The following is a 22,592-nucleotide window of genomic DNA, read 5'->3' as shown; positions in this document are numbered from 1 at the left end:
ACCCCTTTCAGTTCTGTGAATAACATAATTGCTTTGTTATCCCTCAGGGGATTTGTAATATTAACATTGGTTAATGACATTAATTCAAGTTTTTACCATTAATAAAATGGCATTGCTTAAAATTAAGCATTACATTTCAATTAGTCCATCGAAGACTTTAATAGTCTGGAGCATTAAAGTGATTTTTTTTTTTAATTTCTTATTAATTTTTTATTGTATCATGCTAATTTCCAAAGAGTGATTGAAAGCCCAGCTGATCCAATGAATGACCCTATCTGCCATGTTTCTTGAGGGAACTTCTTTCTTTTATGACATTATGCAAAAAGGTCACATTTCCACGAAGCAGGAATCTGTTTCAGTCACCTCCTGAATTCATTATCATCCTTTTTACTTTTTAACATGAGGCACATGATATACAGGCACCCCAGGTGGACATGTTTAAATTAATCTAGTAATAATTGATTCAGAAGAGATTTGGAGGACAGAATTTGCATAAAAGCCATAATGAGAGCAAATCCTCCAAGGCCAGACTGAACAGGTAAGTCCCTGAATAACTTACATCTCCTAAACTAATTTGGTTATATATGCAGGATGAAGGTGTGGGGGCTGGAGTGCCATGTGATTGGAATTCATTACAAATAATTCATCTTCCCCAGAAAGCCTGGCCTCAGAGTGTATTAAAATGATATCAGTGTCCAAATGCTTGCTCAGACCCTGCCTCCTGGAAGGTGACGACAAGGTTTCTGTCTGAGGGCTTGTTTGGGCTTTTTAAAGCATTTCTGAGGAGGAGAGCTGTCACCGCAGAGCTGGGGTGTCAGCTGGCAGGCTGCTTCTCCTGCCTGATGGGAGAGGATTCAGATGTCCAGCTTTGGCTGGACCTCTGAATTTGTCAAAAATGTGAGCGTGGAGGATGATCCCAGCTTTCAGTCCAGGTATTCCTCCCTTCCATTCTAGCATGGAGCTGTTTAGCTAAGTCATAGATCATAGGGTTTGTATTAAATCCTGGATCACCTTGGTGTCTTTGGGAATTTAGGGAGGGGGAGACCTTACAGGATGGGGACTGTACTGTGTACTGTTTAGGTAAAGTAAATCTATGGGCAGTGAAAATTACGACTGCAGTTCATTAAAAGAATGCAGCCAGGGTCTTTTTGAAGGTCACCTGTCCTGCTTCACTTTCTCTTTGCCTAAATACAATTTTTGAGAAAAGCTCTAAAAGGATGGTGCTGTGACCCAGCATAGTAATACCTGTGTTCTTAGGCTGGTGAGCTTCAGTTAGCAGGTAGCACAGTACCACGCTCCTGGTATCAGAGAAGTTGTGTAGGATGTTTGGAGGAAGAGGAAAATTCAGCTCAGCCTTTTCAGAAACTGTTGCTCACCAGATATTTTTCTGGGGAAAATTGATGTCACTGTTGTTTTCAGCAGATGAGGAATCAGTCCCATTTTGTTTACACACAGCAGTCAGTAATAACCTGTCATTTGTGAGCTGTATATCTTCTGCACTGCTTCCCTTCAGTGCTGTCCTGCAGCTGGGTAGCTCTGGGAAGAGCTGCTTTCCTCTGCAGTATCCCAAGTGCAACACGAGAGTTGGGGCAGACCAAAGCAGCTGTGCTGCTCCAACGAGGGGAAGAGTTAATAGAGCCCAACAGGTAACTGCTGCTGCAAGAAATATGAGAAAAGCTGGGCATGGCAGGAGAAAAAAGAGTCTGGCTGACAATTATTATTTTGTCTGTTCAGATTTGGGGCATATGTAGGCTGTTTGAATGCCTTCTAGCCAAAGGTTTCCGTATGATAAATGATGCTGTGCAGTGCCAAGAAGATGCTGCAGTGAAACATATTCTTGTTTCCAAGCAGGCTGAAACTTGGAGTTGTGCTACAGCGATGCTTTATGCTTATTCTCCTAGGGTTAAAATTAAACCATGAGTATGTGTTATGTGGCACCGGGTAATCACAAATCTTTGACAAAAACAAACAAGCTGTGGTTTCTGTCTCCTGCATGGGCAAGCATTAAAAGAAAAAGTTCTTAGCATCCTGTTGTTGCAATGTAGCAGTAGAGGAAGGAGCTGCTGGGAGGGATGAGATGGGTTTTTGATGTGCAGCAACTGCCTTGGACCGCGGCGCATGGGGCTGCGTGAGTGATGCAGGAGGATCTGTGGGATGGAGCAGAAGGGGGGCGAGTGGCAGGAGCTGTAGCTCTGGAGTCTCTAGCACTGGAGTCTTTAAACTGGAAAAGCAAGGCTCTAGGGAAAGTCAAGCCCATATGTTAAGGCTGACTGTCAGGCAGGAGGTTGATTGGTGTGATGATTTCATGGCTCAGTTTTCATCTGCTGGAGACTTGAATTCTGAGATTGCTTCAGCTCAAAGGAGAATTAAGTGGGTTGTTTTTTTTTTTATTTATTTCATCTTCTTACTGTTTTCCCAACTGTGTGGTCACAGGGTCACCATAGTGGCTGCTACACAGGCAATCCTGATAAACTATCCGCTTGACACAATCTGGGATCTGCAGTTGTCCCTAGCTTGCCCTTATGGTGTTGAAGAGAGAAACCTTGCAAGTTACTAACCTGTATTAAGTCTGATACAATTTGGAACCATTGTTGCTAACTTCCTTACTAAAAATCCCATGGGATGTCTCCAGTGGACCCTCTAATTAGAGTTCAATTAAAAAACTAGTGTCAGTAAAACAATGGTTAGTACTCTAATAAAGTCAAAAATTCAAGAACACTTACGGTTTTCATATTAAACCGTGAGACAAAAGAAAGCCCCGGACCAAAAGCATTTGGAAGAGTCAGGAGGAGTTTACTTCTCTTTCTGCCTCTACCAAAAACTGGATGCAGTTACTAGTGACCAAGTCACAGAGTTCTGTCATGCCTCAGTTGCCCCAGCTGTAGTGTCACAGCTGCAGTGGGGAGGTGTGTGAGCAGGAGCACCACCTCTGGAAATCACTGCAAATAGAGGAGTATCTCCAGACTGTCAGGCACCAGAGTGTGTTGGAATGATATTGGCTGCGCAGTGCGGTGCTAGGGGCTGTGGCTCTGCTAATTTGCAAATTTACAAACCTTTCCCACATTGTGCAGGGGAGCAACTTGAAGAAAAGCTGCTGTGTTAGTGTTTCTACAACAGCTATAGGCTTAAGGCATGGGTCTATGGGCTTGAGTACAAACCTCAAGCCAGAAAGAGCCCTTGCAGCCAGGTGACTATTTGCAGTAAGTCTGATGCTGAATCTACTGTACTTAACATCATGTAGCTGATCTGCATGTAAACAGCACGTCTGGCACCTTGGATTTACAGCACCCATGCAGAGGACTCTACATCACATGTACAGCGAGAAAGGCGACTGCACTGCAAGGGATGCAGAGCCCTGGGCATGCTCCCCTGCTGCAGGCAGGGCCTCTGGAATAGTTATTCTTGCTGTGTTGCTGCTGTCCCATGAGCCCTGGGATGGCTCTTCTTGGGCTGTGTTATACTCATTCATGCTCTCCTTTTGATGGAGCATCCAGAGACTTTGACTGGGAGCCAGGAGCTCCTGATTTCTAATCTAGGCTGCAGTAAACTTCATGTCTAAATTGCAGTCGTGCTGAGTACCGTAGCATCCATTGCATTCCGCTATTGTGTTAGTCTCTGCCTTCGTCTCTGTGTTTCACAGATGGAGCACATGAAAAATAATTCCATAGTCTGTCCAGATCCCAGAATTACCAAAAATACCTTCACTTTGACATCTCTGTTGACAGCCTCTCAGAGAGGCCATTCTGTGACCAGCAAATAGAAGGTCTTTCCATCCCCACTGTACAGGTAGTCTTCTAGAGAACGGTGGAGGCATACCACCAGGGAAATAAATGAGTGTAAGCCTTCATTGCCAAATACGATCTTTGGATAAACAGAAGACTTCAGACTCCAAGGCACCTTTTCACAAGTGCTAAATTCATACCCCAAACAAATGCTAACAAAACTTCTCATGTCTTTATATTATGTGTAGCCAGTAAAAAAAAGATCTAGAGCCCTTTGGGGAGAGCCTCTTGAAGCACTTGGGGACGCACTCGATGTGTGGTCAGGTTAGCGCTATTCAAAAGCAGGTCTGAGTGTCAGCAGAGCATGTGTTTATTTATGCCCACTGGGTTTGGCAGGAACCCAGGAGTACAGTATATTTTGCTCTGTTACACAGGCTTTTATTGTTGAATCAGCTTTATTTAATGGGAGCTTTCTATAATAGGTTCCTGTTCTGGAGGGCCTCCTCTAGAGGTGAGGAAACAGTTCAGTTTCCAGGACCATGCAGCCATTGACTGTGCTGCTGAGGCCAAGTAACCAAGGAGTGGCTGATGATGGCTCGTTGAGGGCATACACCAGTCCATAAAGAAGTGGACTGACACCAACCAATTCATTTTGTACCAAGCTGTGGTTAAGAGTTTTGTCTCTGTTGCCTGATCTGAATGAGAACATCCCATTGCATTTTGTGGGCTTGGTTTGGGACCTTGACCAGTCCTGGGTAGGTTTGAACAGCAATCAGAAAGCGCTCTAGAAATAAAATGCCCCAAAGTGCACTGTCAATTTTTTATGGGATGTAGTCCTAAGAAGATCAAACTATAGACTATTACTATTCAGCTCCACTACAGGCTTCACGAGCCATGAACCTAACAGTGTATTAGGTTCAACTGATTTCTCCTTTGCAAAGAGTTACCTGAATTATTTATATACATAACAGAAAGGTTGCAATAAAGTGACCTGTGTTGTGAGATCTTGTTTGTTTATTCCTGATATAAAGCCTACTGGGATACTGCAACTGGTGCCTTTCAGACTGTGCAAGGCGGGAGCTGTGAGAGTGCCCCAGTAGTCAGCATGGAGCTCGAGCTTCTGCTTTGCTGCACACTCTTGCGATCCACCCTGCTGCTGAATTGTAGGGTTTGGTTTTTTGTTTTTTTTTTTAAATCCCTTGGATTACATGCATGAAAATATGGTTCTGTCTTCCTGGGGTGTTGTGAGTGAGTTCAGTGTGAGGCTTTTAGAGGCTGTTGTAGTGGAGGCCATGGGAAGCCCTGAACAAGGTGGGCACACAAGAGCACGGTGAAACCCAGCCAGAACAAGAGCTGCAGTGTGTAAGCTGTTGAGAAATTAGAGGTGAGCTCACCGATTCTTCAGGAGACTGCAGGGTGATTTAATTAAAGCAAAACGAGATCTCTTCACATATTCTCACCTGAACAGTAGTTTGACCATTCTTATATGTTTGCCTCAAAAGTAAATAAATGAGAAAATCTCGTTATGCAGGAGCCTGGTCTAAGGGTGCACATGAGATCTGACGTGTGGACATGCAAGTGCAGCGTGCCATGTTTCAGCTGTGACACAGATCTGTCTCCCCAGCGCAGGCATGGCTGAGGGCTGAGTGTACGGATGTGGCCAGGGGCAGAGGGAGAAGTTGTGCCTTTTCTTCGATAGTGTGAAATGGCCCTTGGAGCCAGTCCGGTGGGATGAATTCCAGCTGGTGAGGGTGGGAGGGGAGGGCAAGGAGCGGCACGTGAATAAAGGACTGTGGTTTTGTTGGCCTTGGAGTTTTCTAGGGCAGAGCTGCCTGTGCCAACCTGTCATAGCCGCATTGCTGAGCTGTCTTGCTTTATAATGTTTATATTTATTTCCCTTATTCTTCCAGTACTTTTTTGAATACTTTCATGTCCACCTCTTTCCATTGCTCTTCTTCCCTCTGGTATCCCATTCTGATAAAATCGTAACTGTGCCAATCAGAAAAGATCCCAAACAGAAGAATTAATGCTTTTACAGGAGGTTCCTTTTTTAGTCTTTTTTAAAGGCGTCTCTTTTCTTTAAAATGAAAGATGAAGCATTTTCTTTTATCCTTAAACTTTACTGTCATGTTTTATTAAGTCAAAATGATAGTTACAGTCAGAGGAAAGCAGGATATGAATTCCTGGTACAGCCATTTTTAAACTGTGCTTTGTTTTAAAGCCCTGAAGATTGATTGAAGGTATTTTTCTTTTAGACGTGGAGCTTTAGTCAAAGGGGGCCTGATCTGAGTTACCCTCTGTAAATCAGGATTAGTTCCTGTGAAATCAATGGAGTTACAATGATACAATACAGGGCGAGTTGGAAAAGACTCATGCCCCGAGAATGAGTAAGGGAGGGACTGTGGGTGATCCCCTGAATGCTGCGCTTGTGCGAGGGGGTGAAGCCACAAGGCAAAGCAGAATTATATGCTGTCCCTATCGGGCTGCCATGAAAGGGACTGGGTGAGAAATGGGCATGCGGCAGTGGGTTTGTGCTCACATGGGTGCTGCTGTTGCAAATCTCCGCTTCGGGGGTGCACTGACCGTGCAGACCTCCTGCTTTACCCAGAAGGAGCAGCTCTTCGCGCGTCCCCTGCCACCGCCGCTACAGTCAGGGAGGCCCATGAGCTAAGAGAGCCTGATTTAAGAGACAAGAGGATGGTGGCAGAAGTGGTGCTCTACAAAATACCCGTCTTGAGCATATTTCACCGGATCCAATGGAGCCTGAATTTGTTGACCTTTTTTTGGCACAGAGCCGGAGGGATTCACTGTGCAGAGTAGGAGAAGGGAGAGAGATGCCCCATCACTGGGTTTTGGGGCTGTGCAGAAGCGCAGAGGACAGGCTTTCGTGAGGGACAGGACAGATAAACTTGGACAGATAATCTTATTGGACATTTTTATCCTTTTTTAATGTGTCTGCATTGTGTGTAGGGGGGGAATAGCTAAGGTGGTAAAGATACATCAAGATGAGCAGATAAAGAATTGAAATGGTATGTCCTGTTTGAGATTTGAGTTTAACCAGGGATTTGAGCTCTTGTCTCTCATCTGCACTGAAACCTTGATTTCTTGAGCCCTAAGCCATTTTGAGCAGAGTATCTAATGAGAACAGCTCTTTTTATAGTATTTAACTGTATCTAAACGGCTTAATGCTAGGGCAGGTTCCAGCAGTGCAAACCACTGCTAGCCTGGGCTGTGCTTAGGATGTGCAGTGTTTTAGCAGTCTGGATGAGGACTGGTCCTAAGCACTGGTCATACTCCAGCCCTCACAATGAAAATCTGCAGCTTGGGCAAAATTGGAGGCTTGAGTTTGTTTTAAATCTACTGGAGATGACCATTTACATGGCATACCATTGACCTTCTCTTGCACATGGCACTGCTTCATATTCGGAGTATGTTTTTTTCAGAAATAAAGTTGCAGCAGCTGAGAATAGCAATTACTGAGTTAGAGTCTCTCTTAAAATATTGAGAAAAAAATGAGCAAGGTAGCCTGGGAAGGGGCAGGTTGAAGGAGTAACCTTTTACAATGCTATGCACTGTCTGAATCTTGTTCAGCTGGTGCTCTAGGGCTCTGGTTTCTGTTGCCCTTGTTCAAGTTGGCATTTACCTGTTGACTCCAGTAGACACCAATTCAGGGCTGCACATGACACTGATTTTGTTCAGCTTCCTAGCACATGAGAGCTCCACGTATTTGATGGATGCAATTGGATGTAGGAGATAGGGTACATAGGGAAGTATGCAAGTTTTTTATAATGTTTCTTTTTCATCTTTGTCTGGTCATATATTACTTTCCACTTCACATCAAGTTTGAAACCATTATTATAAGGAAAAAGAAGATGGAACTTTACCCCGAATACTGGTTACAGCTTTCTAAGGAACATTGAAGTCTCTTGGACTGTGGTAAAATCTCCCAGGGGAAGTGGCAGAAATCCAGCTACTTGGCACATTTTACAACTAGTCCAGACAAAACACTAGTAAATGTACTCTGCTTTGGCACAGAATAGGCTGTGGGATGTTATGAAGCTTTCCTGTATGCAACTTTTTATCATTTCATGACCCTGATGAGTGTGAAACTTGAATTTACTCATCTGCTGATTCTAGACCACATAGGGCCTTAGAGGAGCATGGGACCCTACTGTGTGTCTTTGATTTAAGAATTTTTTTCAGCTAGCTTGAGATCATTGTTTGGATGCTTAGTACATGAAAATGGCCATATTAGCTCAGACCAAAAGTCTGTCTACCTTAGTACCTTATTTCTAGGATTAGCCAGTAATGGCTGCACTGGGAGGAGTAGAGCATGCATAAAGTGAGATTTCCATGACTCTCTTCCAGTTTCCAGCAAGGATATCTGATAGTGAAGAAGTCCTTTTGCCTCTTACGCATTTCCCACAACAACCATCACGTATCTAAGGAAAGTTTGGCTTTGCCTCTTCCGGAACTTTTAGTGGATCCAAGAGCTAAATAACATGTGTCTCCCTGGGGTTCATGTCTCCTCTGTGCTGTGTTTTACTTCTGGATCTGTACTGAAAAAAATGATCATTTAAACCAATGGCTGAAAATATAATCTGATGCTTCATCATCAATAATTTTCATTACAGTGTGACTTGCACAACATCTTCATCATCTGAGATGCCGCAGTATCCAGTTGTGTACGCCCTGCAGCATGCTTGTGCCTAATGACTAAATGCTGTGCTGGCCTTAGCTTTGAATGATTTCACATCTCTTACTTCTGCTGGTCCCATTTTTTAATTTAACACGTTATTTGCTGTGTTTAAAAAAAAACCCACCCTCCGTAGTGAAGTGCTGTAGAACCTCTTTTGGAGAACTGGAAGGGGATTTTATACATCCCTGCATAAAATCTGCATGTATATGAGGCTGGAAAAAATGTGAAATGCTGTAATCTCTCACTCACACTAGTTAGGAAACCAAGTCCCTAGAACTACCTCCAATCCTGAATGCCAACACTATTTTCAATCAATGGTATGTAGCTGCTGCTGAGGACACACATAATGGATGTACTGGCAACTCATCTTTATGCCAGTGTTTAAAATCACAGAGAAATACAGATAAGAATAAAACATAGGATCCATCTTTCAAACAAGCTGTCTCCCACTGCTGCTGTAAGTAGTGCCTTGTTGCTCCTATGATGCCCAAAAACCTTTACGAACTTCTCCCAGCTCCTTGATGTTGCAATATTGTCCCCTATATTGGAGTTTGCTCCATGCCACGAGACTGTCATTGTGTATCAGTGTCTCATGTTACCAGCCACCAGCCTGGCCACTTCAGCTCACTGAAGGTGTTTTGGAGACTCTGAACAAAAATATAGAAGTATCGGGCACTGCAGGTGTTGACTGTTACGCTACCTTTATGAATCACTACACCCACAGGAACTGAAAATCTCATTATGTGTGAATTTAATCGGGATCAGCTTTATCGCTAGATAAGATTTAAGGGTAGGAGACTCCATTTGTTTGAAAACACGTGTTTGCAATAATTGAACAAAGTTACATATGCACATCAGTAAGATTAAATTTGGCAATGCAGATTTTCCTAAGCTGCAGCAGCATCTTGGGGAGCTTGTGGCGTGGGCTAATTAATCCTCCATCCCCTGCCTCAGGCCTGGTAGGCCCAGGGGAGTTTTTAGAGCTGTATCTTTTCTGCTGCTATTGTTAAAAACTGCTCAGGTAGAAAATGCATGACTTTCCCCTCTCCTAGCCTGAGAGTGAGTGCTCCTTCTCTTTAGCTGTGCCTCAGCTCTTGTGACTGGGAGCTGTAGCATCCCATGATAATGCAGGCAATTGACTCACTTCTCACCAATCTCCCCATTAAGCTCTTCTAATTTTTATGTTACCTTAATTAGCACTTTCCTGGCAACACCTTTTAATTGGCTTTCCTTGTTTCAAGACATTTAAAACAGCAGTGGTAAAATGTATAAATCTCCTATTAGAACAGTATTAATTGCACATGTGTTCTGGTGATAACTGATGTTGGCCTTTCCTTAGCGATCTCTTGAATGTAAGATGACATTTAAACATGGACATGTCATGAAACTGAGGAGTGAGGTGTCGGCACTGGGGGACACATTTACATCTGGAGTATTTCAGATTTCATGTTGTCAGTGCTGGCCATTGCACACCAGCTACCGTATATAAGGACGTATACCCCAAAGGTAGACAGAGATATATATTTAGTGAGCTGTGCACTTCCATTCTCTTTGAAGTTAGAAGCCCAAATACAGTTGTAAAGTGGGTAATTTTTTTTAGATGCTATTTGTGGAATATTACCTTGTGTATTTAGCACAAGTGGGGTTGGGATGAAAGAGGAACCTCCACCCTTCTCTACCCATGTTACACACTTTGGAAAGCATTCATCTTCCTGAAAGAGGAATTATTTGTATTTCAGGTATCCTCCCTGGGCCTACCTTGGAAGCTAGATCTGCAGCCGCCCTTCAGTCATGGTTGTTTCAAGATTAAAGGCCATTTCCCTGTCATTGCCAAGCCTTTTTCTTCTTGCGTTTCATCTCTCAGCATCACAGAATGTACCTGAATACTCTGAAGCTGAACATCAGCAATGTGTCAGGAAAGAACACCCCACAATTGCTTTTGAAGGTAAGAGCTTCTATTCCTGTTTCAAGTTCCAGTAGGATGATCCATTTTGAAGTCCTTCCTGGTGTCGTTATGGATGATGGTTTAGTCTGTGCTGTTTTCCTTACACCTGCAATCCACAGGCTAGTGCAAGTGGCCTGATGAATCGTATTCCCTTTGATGCTTTACAGTGTTTTAACTCTGAGGTTTCACAGCAGTCACTTAATTCAGGCAGTTTTGGGACTACTGGTCTAAGAATCTCCATTTCTAATTCTGCTACAGGCTCCCCGTAATCTTGTGCCACACTGAAACTCTGCTTCAGTTTCCTTTTCTCTAACTGGATTCAGTAATGCTTATATACCTCCCCTGGCTGGATGGATCCAGACAATAAGTGAAAAATGATAGAGAATTTGGACATACCTGAATGCAAGAGAAGTAAATTGTTTTAAATTGCAGGGAGTGGCTGCCTTTTTGTTTGTTGCTTTTTGTTATTGTTGGTTTTGTTACGTATTTATCACCTCTGCTAGTAGTCTTTCTGTCTTTCATCTGGGCATTTAACTTGACAAGGTCTTAAGAATGTGAGAGGTGGCCTTTGTGTTGCAGCATCCTGCCAAGTGTGGGCAATCTTTTTACTGTTCTTTTGCAACATGGAATTTCTCTTGTCCTTATCCCAGTTGGATTTTCCATGAGTGTACATGTACTCCTAAGTTGCTGTCTGTCCAATCTGTCCACTTACCCACACAACAGTTAGGTCATTATATTGGTACCACCATTATTTCTGAATTCACCCCAGACTAGTGTGTTAAGCTCAGTGTGCCAGTGTCATCAGCTGCTGAATCTACTTGCTAAAAATGCTTTCCTCTAAATGTTGAAATATTGATTTTGGTTCCCATTTAAGGCTTTGCAATGCATCTCCAGTTACATTCTTTGCTAAAGGCAATTAAGTACCTTGCAATGTGTCTCTAGTTAGGTTCCTTGCTAAAGGCAATTTAGTTGTGGTTTTGTGACCTTTGAGATAGGGTTGCAGGAAGAAAATAGTCAAAGGCTTCCTTGCCGACCTTTCAGGGTTCTTCTAGAGAGCTTTACTCTTCTTCACAGAGGAGGAAACTCTTGTCTCTTAATTTGGAAGGTGTAAGAGATTTCTTGTCTGTTTTCCATTATCTGTGCTTTAAAGGTTTAAGTGGATTAGAGTAAATTAGCAAAATCTTTAAGCCTACATGATATGGTACTGGCTCTAACCTTGCTCCAGTGGAATAGGTAAATAAACCTTGATTTTAATTGTTAATTAAGTCTAACCATCTGTTTAACCGTAGAGGAATGAAAGGAGGAACCCTTGTGGTTAAAAACGTTGTTGTGGAACTCAGTTGGATATTTAAATAGATAATAGAATAATGAGGATGTTATAGGTACAGAAAAGAGAAGAAGTGTGCCCTCTTTCTATTAACCAGGAGCACCAAACTTTGAGTTTACAGAGGATGTGTTTGCAGGATCCAGCACTGAGATAAATCATTCTGCAGGGAATATTAGAGCCCCAATTCCTGATGTTGAGGAATTAGCGGGCATTTTTTGGCACTCAATATGAGTGCTTCTCTGCAGAAGTGATGGCTATGTAAACATACTCATAACCTGCCAGTTTGCTTTGTTTTAATCCGGCATGAATTTTTCACAGAAAAAAATAATGTCTCCTCCCCTTTCACTGTTCTTGTTCCCTTCCTCTCTTTAATGATGGAGGGCAAAAACTGGTGTGAGTTAATTAGAACTTGACAATTATACAAAAGAAATAAAGATTGAAAATTGCAGACACATCAAGAAAATGACCTGGATTATCATTTGGGTCTCTTAAACCCAAGTTAGATTCAGAGTTATTGTTTTTTCTCAGCACCTGTTTCCTCGTGATTGTTCATGATACAGTTTAATCCTGTATTTTCTGCTGCAAAGCTCAGCTGGAAAATACACAGGAATAAAATTAAAGGCACCTTATTTCCACTGCACGTAGTATTTAAGTTCTATGGAAGAGGGCTCACACCTCCAAAAACACATCTCAGTTCATAATATAATTTACCTTAAAGCTATACCCTGTTCAGATGCCAGCACAAGCAGGTTTAGGCTGCAAGGGGAGACAAGGAGGGGAATCTACATCTTATGTGCTGTTCCAAATTGCTCTGACGATGTATCCGCTTAACAGTGTGGCTCATGGGCTTTCTGTGGGTCTCCAATTGCATCGTCCCACGGATCACAACCTGCTATACAATGGGAATGCCGAGCCAACAACTGGAAGACTGACCCCAGCAGCAGCTCTTCTGATGCTCCTGCTGCCAGGGGAGAGGATTATGTTACACCAGCCATTTTCAGTGGATGGGCGGTAATAATAAGTAAGGTCCCACACCATTCAGTCATACAGGATGCGTTAATTTACTGCCAGAATGAAAAGAGTAACAAAACAGTTTATGTCACAAAGGGGTTGAATAGCTTCTTTTTCACAACCTTGCTAGCCATGCTTTCCATCGTAAGACAAATGGGATGCTGTAACATGTTTTGTGTTCTCCAGTCTTCAGTTCCCACCTTGCTTGTGCTCAGCCTCTCTTTTTATTGTACTTTTCCTCCAGATTACAATATTCTCAACATCCAGTTGGCTGGATAATATCCTTGTCATGGAAGAATCCAAGTAAAACTCTTTTCTGTCTACTTTTTAACTTATTTCCTGAGGAATTCTGTATTTGCTGTACCTCATCTCTTGCTTATTGTGTCTCATCCACAGTAGTCAACCGTCTGTTTGAATTCATATCTCTTTGTATTGCTATGGGAGGGGTAAGAGAGAATACAGTACATGACCTACTCATTTAAGCAGAAAGGAGTCTACATATACAAAATACTTTTACTTTAGCTGTGTTCGGACCTGAAGAAATGCCTGTTTCCTTACAGAGTCCATTCCCCAAACCACCTGCCATTACTTGTGACCTAGAGAAAATGGTCTAGACAAATTGAGGGACCTAAATTCTGGTCCTAAATGTGCTTATTTTTCATGCTTAGGATAAACCTTGCGCTGCCAGGAGCGATGGGGGCTGGGAAGGGGCTGTGGGCTGAATGATTTGTCCTGGCAGACTACATAGAGATCGTGAGGGACGGGTTGGGAATTTGTGCTGTGAGTGCCGTCCTGTGTGTTTGCACAGTACCAAACTAACATAATGGTGCCCCAATTTCCCTGGGGCTTATAAATGATGCTTATTGTACAGTTCACCAACAATAATAATGTACCCAGTTTGGGCTTTTCTTAATTAGATTGTTCTACTCTGTGCTTATAGGAAATCCAGTTAAAGTTTTATTTACCTTGTTAGATCAATAAGAAAATGATCTTTTACTTCCCAAGAGCCTGTTTCTGGAGTCTTATTACCTATTTGGTTGTGATCAGGTAGCACATTAAGGATCTTGTATGCTTGTTTGTTTTTCAGTGAGTTGAGAAATTAGTGAAACAAGTCAGGTAAATTCCTAGTGCATCCTTTTTTATTTATACATGCATGTACACATGCGTACAAGTCCTGTTTCACTAAACAGTATGTCATGCTGGCACAGCTCCACTGTGGACCACTCTGGTAAGCGAAACACCAGAGAAACTGTTTCTAGTTCTGTCAGTCATGCTCATCTTTCTTGTCTTTTCCATATATATCTTACAACCAATAGATCGGTCCCTGCATTCGCAAGTGGGCTATGCCCTTGCCATACTGTCCTGGTTCTTAGCAGTATCCGTCATTGTTATATAGCTGTTTCTTAGACATAAAGCACCTTTGCTATTCATTACAGACATTTGGAGCTCCTTTGTAACATGCCCCTTGGGAAAGCCAGAAACATCTTCTGCCACAGTAATACTATGTAAGATTTGTTATTCTGAGAGCCAGAGCCATGACTGACATGCATATATGTTTGTAATGGGTGCAGAGTGCTTGGTTTCAGCTTGTTTACTACCAAGGAAGTGCTTAAAAGTTTGCAAAGTCATCTGTGTTATATGAATCACTTGGATGTTCACAACTTAACTGGAAATGAGTTGTAGACAGGTTTCCACTTGCAGTTTCTACCATTATTTATTTCTCATTAGTTTTATCCGTTAAATCACTATGCTCAGGAAAAAGTATGATAGACTTCCCAGGTTCTTCTCTGTTCTGTCTCCCAGGGCTTTCTCCCCTGGGTCATGGCAGTTAGTGTAAGCTGGAAGAACATCATTTGTCCCTGCTTTAATAATTGCAACCTGTCTTCATCCACAAAAACACCTCAGCTGATCCCATGCTGAAACACAGGAGAGAGGTGGACTTGGTTAAACAATAGCTTATATCCCAGATCTTCTCAGGACTGCAAATCTCAGCTGGGTAGACTGTATCATCGTGGCTGGTGTGAGTTCTCAGTGTGCAGTATTTGACCCATTGTCCAATCCTCAGTCTGTCCTAGATGCAGACAAGTTGCTCTGTCTGTTGCCTCAGGTTTTCAAAATGAATTAGTTTGGTAGTGTTTAAATCTGGGATTTTACTTCAGACTGTTTGTAATTACTACTTCCTACCAGATGAATATGATTCAGGTTGCTTGAATGTAGCTTGCTATATATTTTCTCAATATTTTCTTTCTTCAAACAACATTTTATTGAAATGTGGCCAGCTTCAAACACTGAAATCTGTGGGGAGCAGTTAAGTGTTCGCTTGTTGTATTGAAAACAAAAACTGTTTTAACTTTGTGGGCTGAAGGATAATAGGGTATGATTTATTTCTTTTGAAGGTTCTTGACGTTTTACCAAACACCCCCACTATTGTTGAATTGGTCACTGATACATTATTGCCTTTACTGTATATTGGTGGGAAAAAAGCACATTAGCATCCATCAACTCCAAAAGCCAGCTAGGAAAGCCCCTTAGGAAATTCTGATAAAGATTTACACTTTTCTTGAGCAAGTGAGATTCTGACAATCCAAACCAAAATTTTAGTTAATGAAGGATGAAGATTGTGGGGTGAAGTATAAGAGGTATATCTGGCTAAACATCAAAGGGAAGGCAAAATACATTATGGGAGAGTTGTCTTCTAGCTCATAGCCTTGCTGCCATTGAATCTCCATACAGAGAGTCCAGACATTAACTAATGATGGAGTATTGACCAGAAACTGGTGCCATCCTGTGGGTGTTACAGAATATTTGACCTTCAGTGCATTTCAGTATAGACTTTGTTTCCATAAAGCAAGCCTTGTGGCAATTTTCTTTTTAATCTTGAAAAATGGAACTGTGGCAAACGAAGCTGATATTTTCTTCTTTAGGGTTGATTTAGAATTTGTTTGAAAATTATGACTAATAAAGCCATAAATATCCAGTGGTTAGGGAAATAATTTGCTCTCAGGCAAAACTTCTGAAAATTACACCCAGCAGCTCTCAATATATTTTTCATTCCATAATAATAATTATAACAATAATGATGCTAGTTCTTTGACACTTCCCCATTAATGGTGTCCAAGGCACTTCATGAATAATCACAGTGAGATTTGATTGAAAAAATTATTCAGTGTTCTGTTCCTTGGGGCCTCAAGAAGAAAACGGGTCTTGGAAGAATGCCCTTCATTCACAAGATGCTTTAGAGTGAATCATGACAAGCAGGAGAGAAAAGGAAAACTTCGTGGTGAAGCTTCAGGAAGCAAAGTGATTGAGTAACTAACTCTTACATATTGGAGTGAGGGAAGGTAAAACTTTAAAGAGGTACGATAGCTCAAGTGAAGGAGCAGCCTCTGACCATGAGTGGTGGTGATGATGAGAGGAGGGCATGCTCAACAGCAGGACTGAGTGAGGTGGGCTCACAATGTGTAGGAACAGGTGCTCAGAAGGTCACCAGTGTAATATGCATGGACCAAAGCCATGGAAAACTCTGGTCAGCAGCAGAGTAGCTTATTTATATTTTCCAGAGGTACTGCTGGTGTAACTGGGGCTAACAGCAGCAGCTAACAGCGGCATGTACGTGGTCCGTCCTTTGGCACGGTGGTTGGATCTAGGACGTAGAAGTGGGCTGCCTCTTTTCAGATCTCAGACAGCACCTCAGAGAAAGGAAACAGGGTGGAAAGCAAAGCAAAGTGCTTTTCTTCTTTTTCTGTGGTTCAGTGCAAATAAAGACATGCCTTACGGAGACCTCATTCGCAATTTTAAAGTTTACTTAGCATAGTTCCCTACCTGAATAAGTTTGTGAGCCAGTGGTATGGCAGACCTCATTTATTTAGCACATCTGCTTCTGATGAGTGTTAATGTATCACGTTCTCCTAAAACCTTCCATACAAGGATGTCATTATGCTTTGATAAAGTTCACTTTAGTACTAGCAATCTCATAAGAAATATTCTTGTTTAATCATGTGGGGTTCACCCTGGAAAACCACGAACAGGCTCAGCTCAGTCAAGCACTTAATGTGTACTTACCTTGAAGTCAATGGGATTGTGTACTTGAAACCAAGCATATGCTTATGTGCTGAGCTAGGCCCCAGTCAAAGTGCACAGCACTGAAACATCAAGTCTGTAAATGGAAAACCTAGCATATCATTTTGTTTCTAGAGAGTTCTGCTTCCATAGGTCCAACTGGCCAACTTGTTCCTCTAACATGGCTGAATCAAGTGGTTAAAAAATCCAGCATGTTCCTGGGCTTAGTATAAGATTAGCTGGATGAAAGTCTGTGATCTGCAATACACAGTAGACTGGGTTAGAGGTTTTTATGATCATTTCTAGCTTTGGGAGGTGCAGATAAAATCCTGAAGAAACGCTTGTGCTTTGGCTTAAAAAGCTCTGACTTTTTAAGATCATCCATTCTTTCCTTTTTATAACATTGGGCGATCTTTAGAATGTATTTTAATGGAAGTACTTGAGCTGCGAAATTCAGATTTGTGTTTTATACATGGGGATCGCTCTGTTTTACAGCACATTAATAAAAGAGGTGGAGGTCATGGGTGAAATGTGGCCTCTGATAATCCCTTAGTATTATTAGCCAGCTTCCAATTTAAAAACACTGGTCCTTATGAGAACAGGTTCATTTCAAAAGTCTTTCAGGATTTTACACCCTCTGCTCTGATTCATTGGGGTAACAACTGACTCATGGTGGGACCTTTGTCCACAGAAGACAGGAGTCCTCATAGGCCTGGCTGGCTAAAAAGTACAAACTGTGCATTTGACTTGGCATCTGTAGTTCAGTCTCTGGTGAGCCAGCAAAGAGGGTCAACTTCTGTTTCAGATGTTCATCAAAATCAGATGCATCTGCTTCTGTGGCAGATCTGGCTACCTGCAGGTGAAACTCACAGAGAGTTTAGCCATGCTTTCTCTGCTCCCTCCTGCATTCTCACCAGTGAAAACAGTTGTCCTGAATTTTGCACTGTCTCTGCTGGCACAAGTGGCTGGTGTAGACGTGTAACTGCAAGGATAATAAAAAAAAAAATTTGCCTCCAGATGTGGAGGAGGCAGATTTAACAACAGTTGAACAATGATAAAGGAGTGTTTTTTCCATCAGACTGCAGTGGCTGTAGGAGCCAAGATGCAGCTTGCTTTCCTGTCTGAAAAAAAAGGGATTATACTGATCAGAATGTCATAGGAAGCTGCAAGTGATGCATGAGCACTCACCTTATCTTTCTCAGCGAGGGACATTGCGTGACAGCTGCAGGGCTTGTCTCAGTAAACAATGGATTGCAATACTTAAACACTGTAACATCCTTAAGAAAACAAGAAAGCTCTGGGTTTGCTAACAGTGGGGCTGTGTGTGGCACCAGTTAGCCGAGTTTCGGAAGGTGATGGTGGGGCACAGGGCTATGGCTGCATGACACCATGTAGTGCCATGTGGGGTAGCAGGCAAGGTTTTCAAGGAGGGTTCTTGAGGAGGGGAGGCAGCATTAGGGTACTGTTTGTCCTGGTTGGTAGCCTGCTGAGGAAAGCCAGATCCGTTCTTTCCACGAAGTCCTGTGCTGTGTAGACACATACCTTTGGTCCTGTTGATCTCAGGCATGGCAAATGGACACACTCAAGACTCATGGACATGCATCTGTATCCTACAGTCTTGCAGCACTGTGGCATCTCCTCTTGCTCTTGATCGGCCATTGCCAGTGAGGATCTGCAATGCTGGATGTCAGTTGGGGTTTGAGGTCTTGGGGGGGTCTGAGCAACAGGAGCCATGATGAAGAGGGAAGAGCATCTCTCATGTTACATGACTTCTTTCCCAATCCCCCAGCCTGAGGCCTGGGGACTCACGGAGCGGAAGTCTCCTGGCTCTCCCCTGAGGCGGGTATTGATTGAGCTTCTGCCTGCCCTTCACCATCTGCAAACAGGAACCCAAATGAAACAGAGAATGGGCCAAGACTGGCCTATCTAGTGGAACAGAAATGCTGAAGAACTGTAGAAATGTGCAGAATTGGGAATGTGACTCAGTCCTTCGATCTCCTCCCCTGGGGATTGGCCAAGGACAACTTAACAGCACACTGTCCCATACTGGGAGTGAGCACTAGTTCATGCTTATTATCTGGGATTGAATCCCTGGGTTCTTCCTGATAGACTGGTGTGTTTTGCCAGCTGCTCCATATTAATAAAAAAGTAAATAAACAAGCAGTCATAATTGTACTTTTGCAAAAATCAGGTTTGGACTAAGTTATTTTTTCTCCATATTGAAATGATTTAGCAACACTTGTTTTGAAGAAATGATTAAAATTTAGGAAACGGAGTCAAGATGTTCGGTATGCACTAGCAACAGTTAGTGCCTCCTGTACATCGCGTGTTTTACAGATAATTAGGCCTTGATGCACTAGCCAGTATCCCTAAACCCATTTAACAATTGGAAGCACTGAGACACTAAATAGTTTTATGATTTGCCCAAGACAGAGAGGATTCCAATGTCAGCGCCATTGGGCACTTGGAACCATGCCTACTTCTGCAGATGTCATTTCTCTCTTGGGATGGAAGAAGTTCAGCAAGGTCAGTTCAAGGAGGAGCTGTAGGCAGTGAGGGGAGAGGCACAAAAGCATCTAGATTTGACGTAACTTTAAATGATAACATGTCTAGGTTACTATGATTATTGTGATTCCTATGGCTCTGTGAAGGTACAACCTGAGTCTTTGGTTCTTTTTTTTTCCCCTTCAGGGTGGTAAAGAGCAGAGCATTTTCTTCTGTCTCCTATTCCCTGGTAGCTGAGAGATGGGGCTATTCCCTCTTTCATGATACCAAGAGAGAAAAAGTCTTATTCTTTCCTCTTATAGTCATCTCCTATCTGCATGTTTTTGGACAGGCTGGAGAGGGACATTAGCAACTCTTTTGCTTCTTGGATCTCATTGAAATGGAATGGCTCACTGCAAGCAGCTATCATAGTGACTCTCAGGCCACTCATGGGTTAGCTCATTGTTTCTGTTGTCTGAGGAAGAGTTTTGCAGTTGGCCGAGATGGGAAGAATTGATTGGGTAGGCAGGAAATGAGATAGAAACATGGCTCAAAGGTGAAGACTGCTAGAAAAAAAAGCAGGAGTAGGAGGGGAGGTGAATGTGGGGTCAGAGGGGTAAACTGAGTGAAACCATGAAAATGAAACAGCTGGAAGAACATCCGAGTTGGATTTGGGTATTGATGGTAGAGAGAAGGAAACTGCTGGTTTGGCCCATTTTGTAGAAGGCGTTGTATTCTGCCAACAGCCTTCTGAGTCCTCATAACTGTGAGTGGAGATCAGAGATTTAAGAAGGCAATGAAGCTAGAAATTGCAGCAGTTGGGATGAAGACATATTTAATGTACAATTAAAGATTTCAATGGACTAGGTTAAAGAAAGAGAGAATACCAGTAATGAGGTGGAGGTGGTGATGGGAAGACAAGACAGCAGGGTGATATGTATGTGTAGGAGGACTTTTGGGGTAAAGCCAGCTTGAGTTTTTTGGCCTCGTGAGTAAAGTTGAGCTCTGAGTGCTGACACATTTGTTTGCTTGGCTCTGCCTGCGCAGCAAAAGATTTCTTCTTCCCCTGATAAATTTTCTGAATTGGGGAGTGGTTCTGTGTTGTGGAGGCTACTTTTACATCTCAGCATGAGGTAGGAGTGAAAGTTATTTTCCAAAGACTATTGCAGTAACCTGTGGTGTGACCTACAACAGAGAGCTAAAATTTAAAATTAGGCTGATATTAAAATATGATTGTCAGTCTAATAAAGATAACACTGTAAGTAGACTTTAACCTCTGTGCATCCTTGGATGTGTCCACACTTGCTGCGTTTAAGAAGACAGGTGGTAGCATGGGTAGTCATTAGCCTTCTGATCTTTGGTTACAGCCTTGTTTGCTTTGTTTCTGATGGGTTCTGGTTGGTGGCCCACGCAGAATGGAAACTGTGGCCTCAGTCTTAGCAGGCAACTGTCTACTTTGTGAAAAATGCTCTGAATACTGAGGATAATTGAAGCGGAGGATGGTGTGAGACAGTGGGTGTGATTCTGAAAAGGGGGCATTTCATGAGTCTATACCAAGAAGACAGCCTGAGACCTTACCTTAAGTTACAAAGTAATTAGCATCTGTTGGTCATTGTTGGGATCCAACACTGAGAGTCCTCCAGGCTAGTGAGTGGTCTGAAAAAGATCTAAGTGGTTGAGTACTTGCAAATTGGAGTATCTGCCAGTTGCTATACATGGTTTGCCCTGGGCCAGGGCTGAAGCAAACCAAAAGGAGAGGAGATTGTACAGTTACAGAAGTCATGGCTGTCATCTGGGCCTCCTCAGGAATGCTGAAATACTCACACACAATAATTAAGCATGCCATGAACTCGTAAGCTGAGCTAAGAGAACTTATAAGAGACCGTACTGAGGCAGTAAGGGAAGCACTGAATGTGTGGTCAGGTTAACACTGCACAAAAGTAGGTCTGAATATCTGCAGAACAGGTATTTATTTATCCCCATTAAATTTGGCAGGCCCCCCACTCGATGTGTGGACACCTTGAGCAGTGACTATACTGCTACTCAAAAGTATGAACAGGGCTTATACAGACATGCCTGAACTGGCTTTCAACTAGCCAGCTCCAGTATAGGTAATGACTTTGCAACTGTCAGTGTGGTATTGATGTTGGGCTGCAAGCTCTGCCCAAAACACAGGAGAAATACTTGGACTAGTAATTCAAGCCGAGGTTTTTGCTCATGCAGCCTCACTGGTATTCAAAGCCAGCTCAGATAGAAGCATGGATAGTTTATAGATGGGTATACCCTTATTTTGCACAAAGAATCCTTGGTCCTGTTTAGTTTAGCTTCTTTTGCTCCAGACTAGGAAATCCATGCTGAGAATTATTCCGGAAGAGATGTTCTTGAATAACACAGTGGTTAGCCATGCTCCGTGCACCTAGCAATGGCTTTGCAATTTCAAGGCATGGGCATTTAACCTCTCTGCTCTTGCGTGGTGTGTGCTGGATGCACAAAGCTGTTAGAGCCTGCTGGAGATGGGAGCTACAAGTGGACTCAAGTGAGATGAAGCAGTAAATGCTGTCCTTCAGACAGGGAAGTCTCAACTCAGTGTTTACATACTTCTTTCCTCCAAAACACACAGTGTAAAGGTGAGGTGGGGAGCAGATGGTTTTGAGGAGATGAAGGCTCAAGTATTACCAGGTTTACCATGTTTTTAGAAGCTGATCCAAAACCCATCAAGCTCAGTGGAAAACTGCCAATGATTTGAAGAGCCTCTGGATCAGGCCTTTAAACCCAGCTCCTGCAATTTGGCACGCTGTCCTTTGTGCGGCTGACTAATCCTCGTCGCAGTCCTGTACTCTGAGGAAGCTGCTGCAGAGCAGTGTGCTAGCAGGCTGCAGGGACCACCCTCTGAAATGGCAGAGGGCCTCTTTTCACCTTGTCTTATGCATGCATAATAGCTTGAGCACAGCTGTGTCTGCAGACTTACATTTCCTGCAAAGCTTTGTTGTCTTTGCATCTGGATACCTGAACGACCTTGAGCTGTGGAGGGACTTGCAGAGCTTTAGAGGCTCTGAATCAGACGTCTGGCGATGGACGGTGTTGGAAACTATTAAACTTTTGTTCGTTGGTCCTCATGTGGAGGAAGTGAGAGCATGGATCTTTAACCCCCTGGAAATGATTAGAGATGAGAAGCACAAAGGAGGCCTTGATGAACATTTTGCCCCTAAGCCATGTGGTTCCTAGCTTTCCGGCTCCTGCTGCCGACATGCAAAGCCAGAGCCTTGGTTTTTAATTTTTCATACTGTTTTTAAACAGATACTTTTGCAAATGTAAACATGCCCCAGCACTGAAGGTTTCCAGCCA

At 42.9% G+C, this 22,592-nt stretch overlaps 1 protein-coding gene across 4 annotated transcripts in view; it reads left to right on the top strand.

Annotated features, from left to right (window-relative positions):
* SEMA5B (semaphorin 5B) overlaps positions 1 to 22,592 on the top strand; it is a 276,934-nt gene that overhangs the window by 129,536 nt on the left and 124,806 nt on the right. For all 4 annotated transcript variants that reach the window (XM_076342971.1, XM_076342972.1, XM_076342974.1 and 1 more), the window contains exon 4: positions 10,161 to 10,366. In XM_076342971.1, coding sequence (XP_076199086.1) covers positions 10,213 to 10,366 — 154 coding nt within the window. In that variant the 5' untranslated portion in view covers positions 10,161 to 10,212. The remainder of the gene's footprint in view (positions 1 to 10,160; positions 10,367 to 22,592) is intronic.

Source organism: Aptenodytes patagonicus, chromosome 6 (assembly GCF_965638725.1).
Source record: "Aptenodytes patagonicus chromosome 6, bAptPat1.pri.cur, whole genome shotgun sequence".
Classification (NCBI taxonomy): domain Eukaryota; kingdom Metazoa; phylum Chordata; class Aves; order Sphenisciformes; family Spheniscidae; genus Aptenodytes; species Aptenodytes patagonicus.
Note: the sequence above shows the minus strand (reverse complement) of the source record. Positions and strands in the feature narration are given on the sequence as shown.